General features: G+C 32.9%; 1 protein-coding gene across 2 annotated transcripts in view; it reads right to left on the bottom strand.

Moving 5' to 3' along the window:
• LOC143230878 (nephrin-like) overlaps positions 1-14,881 on the bottom strand; it is a 68,595-nt gene that overhangs the window by 12,113 nt on the left and 41,601 nt on the right. For both annotated transcript variants that reach the window (XM_076465168.1, XM_076465169.1), the window contains exons 3-9: positions 7,426-7,547; positions 7,183-7,240; positions 5,422-5,574; positions 4,470-4,637; positions 3,289-3,579; positions 949-1,160; positions 24-111 (exon numbers count right to left, since the gene is read on the bottom strand). In XM_076465168.1, coding sequence (XP_076321283.1) covers positions 24-111; positions 949-1,160; positions 3,289-3,579; positions 4,470-4,637; positions 5,422-5,574; positions 7,183-7,240; positions 7,426-7,547 — 1,092 coding nt within the window. The remainder of the gene's footprint in view (positions 1-23; positions 112-948; positions 1,161-3,288; positions 3,580-4,469; positions 4,638-5,421; positions 5,575-7,182; positions 7,241-7,425; positions 7,548-14,881) is intronic.

The following is a 14,881-nucleotide window of genomic DNA, read 5'->3' as shown; positions in this document are numbered from 1 at the left end:
ATTAGCTGCAGTTTGCAACTCACACAAAATAGTCAAAACATGAGATTCCACCATGGTCTCTCCTAGGTCTTTGTTTACAGTAAAGCATTGGAAAATCTTTGATCTCTGGTCCTAAAAACATAAAACATTATAATTTATCATTGTTTGTGCGTTGTTTTATAACATAAATATGTATAAAACATAGAATTCCTTGATAAAGGTTTATAATATTAATAAAATGGTAATGTAAAGTTGCCTCCATCTTAGCAGTTTTGTCTTATTGTGGGGTTGGAGTGAAAGTGCGCATGTCACGATCTCTTACAGAATGTCATTCAAAACGGTATTATGTAGATTACGTCAGGATTTTGAATTATTCATTTTACTCTACATTGATGATTTATCGACAGTTCATGGTGGATGAAAGTAGATACCAGGTACAATATTCAGGGATACTGAAGTAAAATCTGCAGATATGCATTATGGAGGATCTAGAAATTATTTGAATGGAATATACAAACTGGACGATGGACAAAAGTCTTTTTATTCTTCACATGAACATTATCTTGTCAGAGTCTTAATCAGACTGATTTCACCAGTTCTCAGACATATTTTGAGTCTAAGTACTTTTGTAAGATACCTGAATTTTGTGTACAACACACTTATACATATTAGTAAAACTTTGTCATTTTTCATCTATTAAATTCAGAATTATTATCAACATTACTTGTCTAATACAAGGTCGGTCAAATAGACAGATACACTGTCCATTTGGATAATCTGTGATATAAATACTTCATTTTTAAAATAGTTTCCTAGAATAGTTAGTGCCTATTATTGTTATCAAGATGACACCCATTGCTGATGGAAAAAGAAATTATAATTAAACAGTTAAAGTATTATAAATAATTCATGTAAATCACTAGACAAAAAAATCTAATATGTATTTCTAAAATATCATGCCATATATACCTGTGATCTTATGATGGCGCTGATATTAGACATCGTTGTCCACCCACCGTCAGGGTCAGCTGTGATTGTATTTGCTCCTTGCACACGCTGTCCATCCACTAGCCAGTTGATTTCAGCAGCTGGGTTACTACGTTTTGCTCTGCACGTCATAGTGACAGTATCTCCTGGTTTAGCTTCTTTCGGTCCCGTTATTTTAACCTCGGCAGGGGCAACTGAAACATCATATCATTCTAATGTCATGACTCCGTTTAATTTACAACGCTAAAATCAGGGGTTCGATTCCCCTCGATGGGCTGAGCAGATAGCCCTTTGTGGCTTTGCTATACAAAAAACACAAACACAAACACAGACTCCGTTTAACATGATGAAAACTCACAATAGTTGTACTCGTCACTAAAATGACGAAACATTCAATACCTAATATTCTCAATTTTAGCTAAATTGAAGAAATGTACGGTGTACTGAGATTCCAAAGATAAGGAAAAAGATAAAGAATACGTAATAAGCATCAGCTAATGGTTCAATATTACTTCAGTAATAATCAGACTATTAAAAACTGATTAATGTGATTACAAACAACTTTATCTTCAGTTTATTGTACATTATAATATTTCACAAATACATCCTCTCTATAACTATTACGTTTAAAGGCAACAGTAGCGCAACCGATACGTAGAATAATTAAATAATTATCATGATAATAAAGTATCAAAAGCTCAGATTTAAAATATATTGTGAATGTTAATCTCACTATATATAAACGATGCTCCGGGCCCTGTACTGCTTTTAAAACTACTTCCTTTGTTTTCATCGTTGATCGTGCTTAACCTGATGATTACATGATATTGTCCGTCCCTGTAATTTCAGTTGAAACAGTTTTGCTGACTTAGTCTTAAGTCTTAGAACACACTTTTTCACAAAATTTCCACAGTCCTTTTGTTGTAAGTAGATGTCGTTTTTCAACAAGGGCACAAATGGCTGTTGGAGCTGAATCAGGAACTTGAGAAGTATTTGGTGAATTGGATTACTGTAATTCCAGTTTCTTCGACTGTATTTCTCATGAAGACAGCAGTTGGTTTCGAAGTGTTACTTCAATGCTATGAGCTTTTGACTTATAAATTTTTCAGCTGCAAATCAATATTAACGATACCTTGAGATATATCGAGTTTCATCATTACACATTTTTTTGGGTGAAATAGTCCTCTTTCGTAACAGTATCTTTCGTTTCGCGGATGGCAGTATTTCTCCTAATTGGCCTGTATTGTAGTTTCAGAATCTGTTGTTCTCTTAATCAATTGACTTTAGAAATTTTAGAAATTTTGCAATAGTATGTCCTCATTTCAAAAAGGCCATAATAAATTTCCCCATACTTGAGTCTATCTATGACAGCGTTACACTATTGAATAGTCGGAAATTTGGCGTACATGACATATGTATATGTATGTATATACTAAACATGACGCCATGTCTTTTAAAATGGCATCAACCCTCTGTAAAAAAATTAACGTAGTACTCCCGATAATAGAAACATGTACACAGAGATTAGAACGATTCCCAAAACGTTGTTAGGTACCTAAGCAAATAGATTGAGTCAAATGTATAAAAATAAAAGTAAGATCTACGAACGAACTTTGACTTAATTATGCAAACAAATAATAATGCATTATCATTATCTTCTTTCGATTACGTTTTCTTCTAAGCAGTTCTCTAACATTATTATTTTGCTTTATTCTATTGAATACAAATCATAATTAATTTTATTTTTTATACCTTATGTATTTCAACGTATTAAAATAGATGAAGCGCTTATGGCTCACGATTTCTGGCATAAAGCAAGAGTTCGGGCGTGACGTTCTAAGTTATTGTCTTTGTAACAGTTTGCTATTACAATTAACAAAACATGAAAATTCAGATAATGAGAGAATAAATTCTAAAAACATACGATAAAGAGAAAATAAGTAACACCTATGAAAGAAGTTTTACAGAATAGTATTATTAGTTTAATTAATGAGTTTTATTTTACCCTAACTGAGACTGAAACACAAACCTTTTAATTGCTCAGAATATATTAAAACTTTATAAGATCTAACTTCAGAATTATATAACTTGATTTTTATTATACCTTACGGAGCTATGGGTAACTAAATAACGTTAATGTTATATATTTTTTTATATTTTTATTTCAAGTTAAAAATATTCTGTGCGAATAACATTGAATAATGTTTTAAGTACCGATATGAAACTAATAGCTTCTTTATTATTTCACTACAAATATAAATGACTGAAACTACTAAAATCTGAAGATTAGATTTACACATAAGCAATGCATTTGACACTTACACAGAACTGTCAGTTTTACTAAAGCATTCATAGGTTGTGGGCTCATTATATTTGAAGCCTCACACCGATAGATGGCATTGTTGTCAGAATTGTCTACGACAAACGTATGTTTGTTTGTTGATTTTTGGCCCCTTGTAGTGTACGAAAAATCAATCTGTTGGTTGTTCTTAAACCAAACAAGTTGGGCTAAAGGGTTGCCTCCTTGGGAGATGCATGACAATGTTATGGTATCACCTGAACGAACGGTTTCATTTTCCTGATACCCCACAATGGCTGGTGGCCCCGGAGGATCTGTAAGAATTATTGATTCTCAGAGTTAGCGTTAATATAACTTTCATTTGCGTAAAATCGACCTGCGTACACCTTAAACCTCACGTCAGTAATTGTTCATATATGTCTTAAAATATAATTTTTTTTGAAATTCTGCTAGTGTAGAAAAGTTTCAAACAACGATGAAGAAAAACATGAAATCTAATTATAATGGGAAAGACAGCATCAATTAATTATTTAAACGTAAACTTAAAAGAAACGAAACAATGTTGAATTTCTCAGTTTGCGCTTTAGAGTTAAACACGCAATCTGTGACATGGTGATCAATAAATTGATATTTAGTTATTGAATATTGATAGATTTCTGAAAATGTCAAAATCGATCCCGAGATATTATGAACGGGATTGGTCACGTCAGAAGCCACTATGATTTTTCAATATTTATTTCACATGTTTAAAGAAAACCAGTAAAAATATACAGAAATCCACTGCAAGTAACTACCGTACCTCTTATAAAATAAAATGTATATGCAATATTTTAAAAATATTACATATTTTCTGAAAATATTGTAATAAATCATAATCATACTGCAAATAACTTGGCAGGATTTATAAAACGATATGTAAAGTGTTATAATATATTACCAATTTTCTTGTGGTATAGTAACAAATAATAATTATTATGAAGTGATTAAGATATTATTTCAATAAGTAATATGTGATAAAAGATGACCTGTTTTCTTATAATAATTATACTGCACAAAGTGATCAGTATATTTATTAAGATAAAACTAGTATGAATGGTTAAGTCATTATTTATTTACTTTTTAGCCTATTAAGATGGGGTTATTAATATTTTTATGTTCCTACATAAGCACCTTAGATAAAAACAGAATGGTTTACTTTACGTACATAGGACACTCAATACCACTGAGCTTCTCAGCGGTCGGACCAGTGCAGGGTGAATAGTTTCACACGTGTAGATGACGTCGTTGTCGTGTGCACTGGGAGTGAGGGTGATTGTACTGATGGTTTTGAACCTATGGTCTTCACCTTGTTCCGTGTTTGTCTGAACATTATCTGGAAAAAGGGTGATTAAAAGTATTACTGTTCTATGCATAAAACTACAGAGTGTCAAAAATAACATAAATAATAGCGTGAGATTTTCTAATAATATCAAAATTTTCTTAGCAAATAAGAAAGGTTGGAATCAGTTATCATTGCATAATTCTATATGTTCATGACACAAATAAATCACGCATGATCACCAGTTAGATAAATCATAAAACAAGCAACTCGTGCGCTTTAAGAAAGTAGTCATTGCTTCTTCACGGATAAATAGGAATCAGTGTTGCGTAAAATAGATAAGTTTCTTCTATAATTTTTAACCTTTAAGTGGTATATATCAACAATATTGCAATACCAAACTGTTTAACGTCTCGATGACAGTACGTACGCTCTTATAATAGATATTTATATAAACTACTCACCCCGCTTCAATTACGTACATAAGCGAACAAAAGACCATGAAACCCAGTGCTTTCAATAGAAAAAGACAGAACCATCTGTCAAACTCGCTAGTGTTTCGTCGGGTTTTTAAATATGATTTTTAACACTTTCTCGATTCTCTGTGTTCTATAATGCCATCACAACATTGTCGTATTGTCATTTTCTTTGATATGAACCAACGAGAATTGATACAGAAATTTGAATCTTCGTAAAACATTAAATAAGCACATCTCCCAAAATGCGGTACGATTAACGTGTAAATACAGAACTGCTTGAACTACAAGTTAACTCAGTTTATAGCTAATAAATGCTCAATTTAAAGCACCAATCTCTATATGTTGAATGTATCACTCACCTGGCCGGAGTTCCACGTTTTTGCGGAACCATTTGATCCCAGCTGCCGGCTTGCCGCCGATCACTGTGCAGGTAAGACTAAGAAACTCCTTTTCATGAATCTCGATCGTGCTGCCGTTATCGTGATTACTAATTACCATGGAAGAGGGTGGCACTAAAACAAAAGCAGTTACATTCATAATCCTTCAATCACAAAATCTACTTTCGATATTGGTTAAATGGCGAACAGTTAAACAATGATTCGAGCTGGTATGACTTAAGACAGTACGTTTTGATTTGTAATCTGGGAAAGGATGAACTAATGGCTGGCTATTTCAACCGACTGAATTAATTTTAGGGAATATATTAGTTATTGATGAAACGACTTTCTTCTCTGAAAAAAAGAAAACAATTGGCAAAACACGTCACAAAGACCATTTTATAAACGTCTGTAATAAAGCAATAAATCCAACTAACTGGATTAAACCTGGATATAAACCAGCTAAACATGTTGTTATACGTACAGCACAAGACTGTATATTTTAAAGTAGAAAGCAAACCGATTTGAGAAAAACCTTCCAGTGTTGGAACACCGAACAGATTTTCAGACATCTCTCAAAAATGGGGACTTTGAGTTTCTGAGATCAATAGAATCTATTCAGTTTGTACCTTTTTACTCTATTAGCAAAGTTAACTAAACTGTGTGTGGGAACACGTCATTGATGATGTAATATATAACCAATGAAAACTTAGAGCCATGCATTGATAAAAAAAAAAGTTTTATAGCACATAATGTTTACGTAATGTGAGAATTGAAAAAACACGTATTTCAAAGTTTGGTTTGAATTTCGCGCAAAGCTACACGAGGGCTATCTGCGCTGGCCGTCCCTAATTTAGCAGTGTAAGACTAAAGGGAAGGCAACTAGTCATCACCACCCACCGCCAACTCTTGGGCTACTCTTGTGCCAACGAATAGTGGGATTGACCGTCAAATTATAACGCCCCACGGCTGAAAGGGCGAGTATATTTGGTGTGACGGGGATTCAAGCCTGCGCCCCTCAGATTACGAGTCAAGTGCCTTAACCGCCTGGCCTGTACTTAAATGACTAACTACAAAAGCTGGCTTTATGGTAACATTTTCAGGTGTGCTTTAAGTAACTGACAGTTTAAAAACGTGCGATTGTTCTTCTGTTGAAGGTAACTCTTAGTATTGTATAAAGGACTCGTGTCTTAAGATCGAGGTTTTATTCAGCAGAAAAAACTGTCAAAACCTTTTACTGTTGTTGCCTAATCCCACATCTAGTAATAAAAGACAAAATCTGAATATTATCCTAAATGATGTTACAGGATGGGATTAAACATTTTAGGAAATTATATAAATAAATCTTCTCCCGAATTGTATTTGTATTAAGGGCAGTAGAGTTATAGTGTATGCGACCATTTGTATGTTTCATATTTCCTATAGAAACTATAAGCATATGAATTAAAATTAAATGACCTAAGATGCCTAATAAGGTAGTTATAAAGCTTGAATATATCACAGTTGTTTTTACATTACTACTCAAAAGAAACTGGCAATAAATTGAACGATAAACAGTTTTGTTTTAAGATAAGCTAACTTTTCTATTTAATACTGATATTTTTATTCAAGAATACAAGTAGCGGTGGTCACACGAATTTGACCCGTTCGTGAATGTAGTTAGGATAACCTATAAACCTGTGACCTGCGACATAAATCATTCCCTGATACGATATTTGCAAGTGGGTAAAGTTATGTACTTACCTAACACTCTCAGTCGAGCGTTTGCACGGATGGCTTTATTATCCGAGGTTGGCCCAACCTGCAGAAATGACATAATATATAACAAGTGTTTTATACTTCTATAATTGTTTTATTCATACAAGAAACAAGAAAGAAAGTCGCAAACTTAGAAAGCTTTGCGTAAATTATAAAATACCTAGGTGCATCTTATAACAATCTACAAAGGTTTAGTTTAAACAGTTCATAAGATATATTAAAACTTACTTGACACTGGTACTCTCCATCATCTTCTATCTGAGCATTTTCAATTAGCAGGTTATGAACTGCCTGGTTTGGATCACCAATCATACTGTAGCGAGCGTAACCAGGAATAGCCCTATCGAACCCTATAAATCCAGTTTAAAAGTGAAATTTTGATAAATTACCTTATTTAAAATCAAAAGATGTGACGATATTTGGAAGTGTAAATGGAAAAGGAGACTATTAACACCGTAACGTATATATACCAAAAAAATACTGGTATTTTTAACATTGAATTTGATTACGAAAAGGTGCTGCTAAATTAACGAAATATTGGCATTCTGTATTATATATCCAACTAACCGGACAAGTTCTCATAACTTCAAAATTACATCTCGATGAAATTACTTTTTGTTTATAAAAATAACATAAATCAGGAATTTATGTTAAAATAATTAAGAAAAATTAGCTACAACCCTTTTAACTTAAGAATATTTTAATACTGAAAGTATTATTCAAGGTAGAACACTTTGTGAACCTGCCCACAATCAAGAGACACTTTATAGTTCACTAGACATTTATATTTTATTTTCAAATACCAACGTTTTAAATAGTATTAACAAAGAGAAATATAACCTTCTTAACATTCAGAGATACATTTGCATAGCTTGAACACTGGGAAATAGTGTGTCCGTACCATTTATTGTTTGTTTGTTTGTTTTTGAATTTCGCACAAAGCTACTCGAAGGCTATCTGTGCCCATTTATTGTTACTCAGAACATTGAAACAAATATAATTCTAACACACTCTTTGGGTAGGTTGGTATGCTTTTGTATAATCGAGCAAAAGTCCTTGTCAGCAGCGACTGAATACGGTATAGTTGAAGAGTGTGTCATATTGTAAGGAGTTCGTACAAAATTGAACTTTCTTCACTTCAAGTTAAAATTAAAACTGTGTTTTTGGTGATTATTATGGTATGAATCACAGATTAAACGTTTATATTTACAACTTATAAAACTAATAAGTAACCCGAGGTCAAAATTTCAAAACGCTTTATTCATTTTGTTTGCTGTGGACAAGCGTAGCTGTCATATGGTTAAACTAATCACGAGCATATTTTTCTCGAATGTCACCTTGAATACCTGTAGCTGTAGTTACTTTTTTCGAAAACTTCTATTGGTGTTTATAAGTGAAAAAAATTTTTAAATCATTTTAAGCGAGAGACAAAAATTCAGGATGGTATAGCCTAATGGTTTGCGTGAATGGACTGTGAATCTAAGAATTCATGGTTCACAAACCGTTTCCGCAACTTCTGGCGAGTACGCTCTATAAAAGTGACGGTAAAGTCCAGGTTAGTAAGAAGTCAAGAGTAGCTCCAAAAACCGGCTGTTCATTGCTACCTTTATTCTACTCTATCATTTCAATGTTGTGTGGAAATAGCAATTTATTTAAATTTGCGTAAACAAAGAAAACCGAAACGTATATGTTATACTAAATTGTTGTATTATCTAATACGCTATAAGTTCTTATTCAGTAAGAATATGGAAATGTTCGTGATTTAGAGATATTTTTTACGGCTGAAAAAGTTACACGCGTGACTGATGTAAATACGATATATATGTATAATGTAAAATTTAATTATTTAATGTTTTAAACTAAAAAAATAATTTGTGCCCAAACGTATTGATGAGAAAGTACGACAACAAAAGCACATAGATTTTGATCACAAAAGGTTTTCATCACGAGTTTTTCTTGTTGTTGTTTCTTTTTACTGGTATCTTTTTAATTGTTCAAAAGAAAGACTTTATATCTGATCCTGTTTTTTCTTTTCTTTCTCATATTCAGAAAAAGTGGGCGGTGTCCAGGCTCTGTACCTGCTTGAAATAAATGTCTGGCGACGTTTTGGAAACTCGTTCGACGACTCATTTCCGTTTTTTTATTCAATATTTTCACAGTTGACGGGGCAGAAGAAAGTGTCGAACTCAACCCAAGTTGCTGTTCAGAACTGTGGCGAAGGTCAGGTTTGCGTGGTGCACGCTTGCTTGAACATACTGTGCTTGGGTGACCTATTCGGGCTGTCGTGAAAAATGGCGTTCACTTAATAAACCATTTAGGTAGGTGTTTTTCTCCACCATGGCGCCAGCCTTCGCTGTCCAACCCTTCGAAATTCATGTTTGGTGTAGGCAAGTGCTACTTTTAAGAAAGGAAGTAAACGACAGCTTTACGTGGTATCAGAGAACAAAACGACGACATTAATGTTGTAGTAGATCAACCACAGAGTTGGCTTAGGACTTATGCATTCTAGTCCATATTGGTATAAGTAAGAGAAAGAACAAAGAAAGTTTAGCTCTGTTTAAAAACGTCGGATTGATTCATATCGAAATGTTTTAATTATTTTCAACGAAATTAATTATACAATTTTAAAAATAGCTTTTTTATTTTAGTTTTGTCTGTAAATATTCAGCGTAGTTTTGGTTAATATTTAAAATAATATATAATAGAACTTATTCTGAAACCCTTTTCTCACATATGCATCTCTGTTTGTGACGTAGATAAGGGTTTGATGGTTTGTTTGTTTTTGAATTTCGCTCAAAGGTACAAGGGCTATCTGCGCTAGCCGTCCCTAATTTAACAGTGTAAGACAAGAGGGAAGGAAGCTAGTCATCACCACCAACCGTCAACTCTTGGACTTTTTACCAATGAATAGTGGGATTGACCGTACCATTATAACGCCCCACGACTAAAAGGACGAGCATGTTTTGTGCGACGGTGATTCGAATCCGCGACCCTTAGACTACGAGTTGAACGTCTTAACCCACCAGGTCATGCCGAGCCAAGGTTTCATGGACAGATGTTTATTTAAAGTTTCTCTATATATGAAGAAAATTAATTCATGGTTAAACAACTCGTTATCGCATTGCTGAAAAGAAATATTAGATAACGGTTTATAACCATGTAATACAGCCTTATTGAATAATGAATTCTAATCTTTTTAATTAGGAAAGTTAGAAAATCATATTTGTTTGGCTGTACTTATTGACGGATTGATTTTGTAGTGCATAGCTTTCTTTGATTGGAAGTTAATATTAGATATTAACGTTAGAACTAAAAATAATATTAAAAATTAAAATATTTTTAGACAACTATTATCGACAAATTTCAAAATGACTCATTTTATTACTGAAACATTACGGATAAGATCATATGATAAGAAAAAGCACAAAATAACTGGTTACATATACGATGAAGACCACAGAACAAACTGTAATCTGTAACTTCAGGGTTTGAACTTCTTTTGTTGTCTTTTTATATTACTGTACTACCTAACTTGTATACTAACCGTTTGTAATTACTGCAAAAAATAAAGTTTAACGTCAAGTGTAAACACTTGACGCACTTTTCTTACATGTTAACGTGCTTGAAATAATCACGTGGCGCCATCTATTAAATCTAATAAGTAGACGTTGTGATATTTGGTAAATGAGTGATTAAAAGAAATGGTTAATGTTACATAAATTATATATCTTATACCAAATTAACACTTTTTTATACTAAAAGTGTCTCTAAGTGTGTCTTCCATAGCGTTACCTTTGTCTAAAGGTTTCTGACATTATATATATATTCTAGTCTAATCTTTAACAATATTGTCAAGCACAAAGGAAGTAGAAACGGGTTCAGCTAATTCTTTGAGATCAATTGCCTAACTTGTTTAGTGTGTAATCTTTTGTGCTGGAAATAGTTTTTTTCTCAATAAGAAAAAAAAGAAGTTAAGTATTTTAAAATCCTATAAATTCTCTACTTAGTATATATTAGGAACTTAACAAAATAAGATATATGTTGAAGTTCACACGTTTTACGCGAGTCGTCATTTGCTTAATAAATCTTTAAAAAAATGATATATCTCTAAAAGAATGTTTCTACGTCCTTGGGATATGTTAACATAGTTTTATTGACCAAGTGTGACATATTTGCAGGAAGTGAATAATAGCATGTGCAAATGCAAGAAGGAGATTTTGCTTTTTCTTTTCTGTTATAAGGGAAAAAACAGTCACTAGACGTGAAGAGAACGCATTCCCAGATGTTGGCCATATGGCAATTTCATGTTAAATCTTGCCATGTTCATTTTCGTAGGTTGAAAGTTATTACATAAAGCAATAGCAGCACCCAAAAACAAAGCATGAAGTAAAGGGCGCCTAAATAACAGAGCTAAATTTGACGTAAACTATTTACTTATACCCTACTTGCTTTATTTCATATTTTTCTCGGTGACATGAACCAGGACTCTAGGCTGAGTGAAAAATGTGAGGCCTTTCAAATAATAGAAACAAAAACTCTAAGAATTTTTAGTTATATGATATTAAGATAAAATGAAAAAAATTATGGAATTAAATAGCCATCGTACACGCCCACAAACATTAAGGTGAACCACGTTTTGGGTCACATGTGTTAAAACACAACACATAAAATGTATTTTCAAATACTGTATTCTTCTGTTAGGAAACCGCGTAAATTCAAGAAAAAATTAAACACAATAATGGGATACCTATAATTCGAAACTTTTGAAAGTTGGACCTCTCTTTCCGAAAGGTTTCACTTGAAGAAAAAAGCTCACTCCCTCGGAAGGTTATAGGGTATGGTATCACTGTCTTCTTTTATTATACCACTCTATGGACTTCATATATTTTTTATGAAAATAGTTTTTGTGAATAAATCTATGTTACACAGTAATATCTAATAAGTTATATTATTGACAGTACAACTCTAAAATCAGGGGTTCGATTCTCCTCGGTGGACTCAGCAAATAGCCCGATGTGGCTTTGCTACAAGAAAACACACACATTACTAACATTTTTTTCATTCTTCTTGGATTTATGGAGCCGACAATGTTTTTCTACAGTGTTTTACTCTGTAGTGTTTTACTTTTTCATCTATTCAGTGCTAGTTTTCAACATTGCCTATTACTTTATACTTATGTATTAATTGTGTTATTTGCTGATTTTTTTTTCGAATAATCAACTATCAAAGTAAATACGATATTGTTTAATTTCAGTCTATAATCCCAAACATTAAACCTTGTACTTAAACTTCTGTATACTTGAGTAAGTGTTCAAGGTCACAGTATTTCCGTTTTTATCTTCAGTTTTGTGTCCCTAAAACCATACACAGAGGCAACAAGGAAAATAATAATTTAACTCATAAACCCGTTTTTACTATTGTTAATGTATTCAGCTTTCAGCGTTTAATGTTGAAATTCTGTCTTGTGTGCGTGAAGTTTGCTTAACGTTTACAAGAAGTTGGTATGGGTTTAAAAACATTTTGCTTTATTATTCATCACCTATATACAGAGGTTAGGTACGTTATATTAAAATGATTTTGGTTTTCACCACGTCGTTCCAATTCAAGCTGTTATGTCTAGTCATGTACTATCTGACGAATTTCACTGTTGTCAATAGCCCTGAAGCATAATTTCCATTGCAAAATGCTCGATTGTAAGGTTATAATGTTAAAAACACACATTTTCCTCCTTGCAGCATTCCATAATCCATCTATTATGCGAGAACGACAATTGCTCACTCTTAATTTCGACTGAAATTGCATTTAAATCTATAGGCATTGTACTTTATGGAGTAGCGTGAATAGTCGTTTTATTCTCCAGTTGCTTAATATATGCGACAGATGAACTGACATTTCACAGAAGCATTATGTTTATATGAAACTTTTGTCTCTTTTCCAAACAGAGATCCTTATTTATTAGAGTATCTAGTGTTACCAGAGACATGTGGGTGACTCTTGCAAGTGTTTCTTTTATTGATGAGTTCTCACTGCATCTTGCTCACCACGATTAGAGTATTTCTTGATATAGGTCCATTTTTTGATAGTTCTGGTTGATCCATCTTTCTTTCTTTTCAAATGCTATTGAGCACAAGATATATCTCTATCTTTGATATTTTAAATTCTCAGTGTGAACACATCTTTATGATATGAATTTATGAACATTTTGCATTGGAAAGGGTTACTGTATACCCTTCCTGAAAACGATCAACTCCAAGTGGTATCAGGTCAGCGTAAAAGGGGTGCAAAATGTGAATTTACACAGGATGGTAAAATACATTGTGCCGGCTCTAGAGCCTCCACGTTAGCTACGTCTCATCACACAATACTAGAACCTAGGTATGATATAGGTCGAAACAATGTGAATTTACATCGACTGTAGTATCTTGTGCTTTAGTGATTTCCTTATTAAAAATCATTTAAATATAACGCACTAATCTCTTTGTACATATTGTATGCGAGTCAGGAAAGTTTTCCTGCACATACTATGTCTATTATGAAGTAAATCAATATTTAGAAAACGTAAGCTCGTAGATGTAACGTCAGTTTAATTTATATGGCCAAAACCACACATTTGTAATATTAGGAGTCAGTAAAATTGGTTCCAGAAATATCATAAGTTTTTGGATTTCCTATATGTTTATATATTTATATTAAATTGTAACGTAAGTGTGATATGTCGTATCAAGTAAACTAATTTTTTCTAAACCAAGTACATTTGATATATCATAATGTATTCTTATTTCCGCATAATATCGTATTTCTATGCCCTATCTACTCGATAGCCAAAATAGATTTCTCATATATTAATCGATTTCAGTTAAAACAGAGGCTTTAACTAATAATGTAAGTGAATGTAGAATAAGTAATTTTTATTATAGAGTTATAGTCTACGAAAAAATGTATAGCCTCACACTTGTTCTCCTTACAGAAACTTGCAAAATATTTGCGATCAAATTAGTAGCATTACTACAACAGTACTTCTTTAAATGGCTCGGCATGGCCAGGTGGGTTAAGGCGTTCGATTCGTAATCCGATGGTCACGGGTTCGAATCACCGTCGTACCAAACATATTCGCCTTTCAGCCGTGAGGGGTTATAAAGTGACGGTCAATCCCACTATTCATTGGTAAAAGAGTAGCCCAAGAGTTGGCGATGGGTGGTGATGACTAGTTGCCTTCCCTCTTGTCTTACACTAAAAAATTAGGGACGGCTAGCGCAGATAGCCCTCGTGTAGCTTTGCGCGAAATTAAAAAAAAAACTTTTTTGCATACAGAAATTCAAGAATAATGTAAATGAATTCTAATTGCACACACCAAAATCTGCTAAGCCCATTTGCCTTAGGCCTAACATTAGTTTGGGATGAATGTTATATTCAATACTATTAATAAACAAACTGATAATGTTATACTTGACCATAAAAAAATCCTTTAATTATTTTATTGTAAAACATCTACTAAAGTATATTTATATCAGCCTTTAGTTTATTTTCGTTTACATACACATTTGAATAGTAAGTCGCGCGCGCATTATCAGAAGAGCCAAAACTGATTAGTATTATATTAGATTGGTTAAGGAATCATAACGTACTGAAGATGCGATGTTTGAACGTTTACGTACAAACGAACAGAGAATGTATATCAAACAAA

Source organism: Tachypleus tridentatus, chromosome 10, assembly GCF_004210375.1.
Source record: "Tachypleus tridentatus isolate NWPU-2018 chromosome 10, ASM421037v1, whole genome shotgun sequence".
Lineage (NCBI taxonomy): Eukaryota > Metazoa > Arthropoda > Merostomata > Xiphosura > Limulidae > Tachypleus > Tachypleus tridentatus.
Note: the sequence above shows the minus strand (reverse complement) of the source record. Positions and strands in the feature narration are given on the sequence as shown.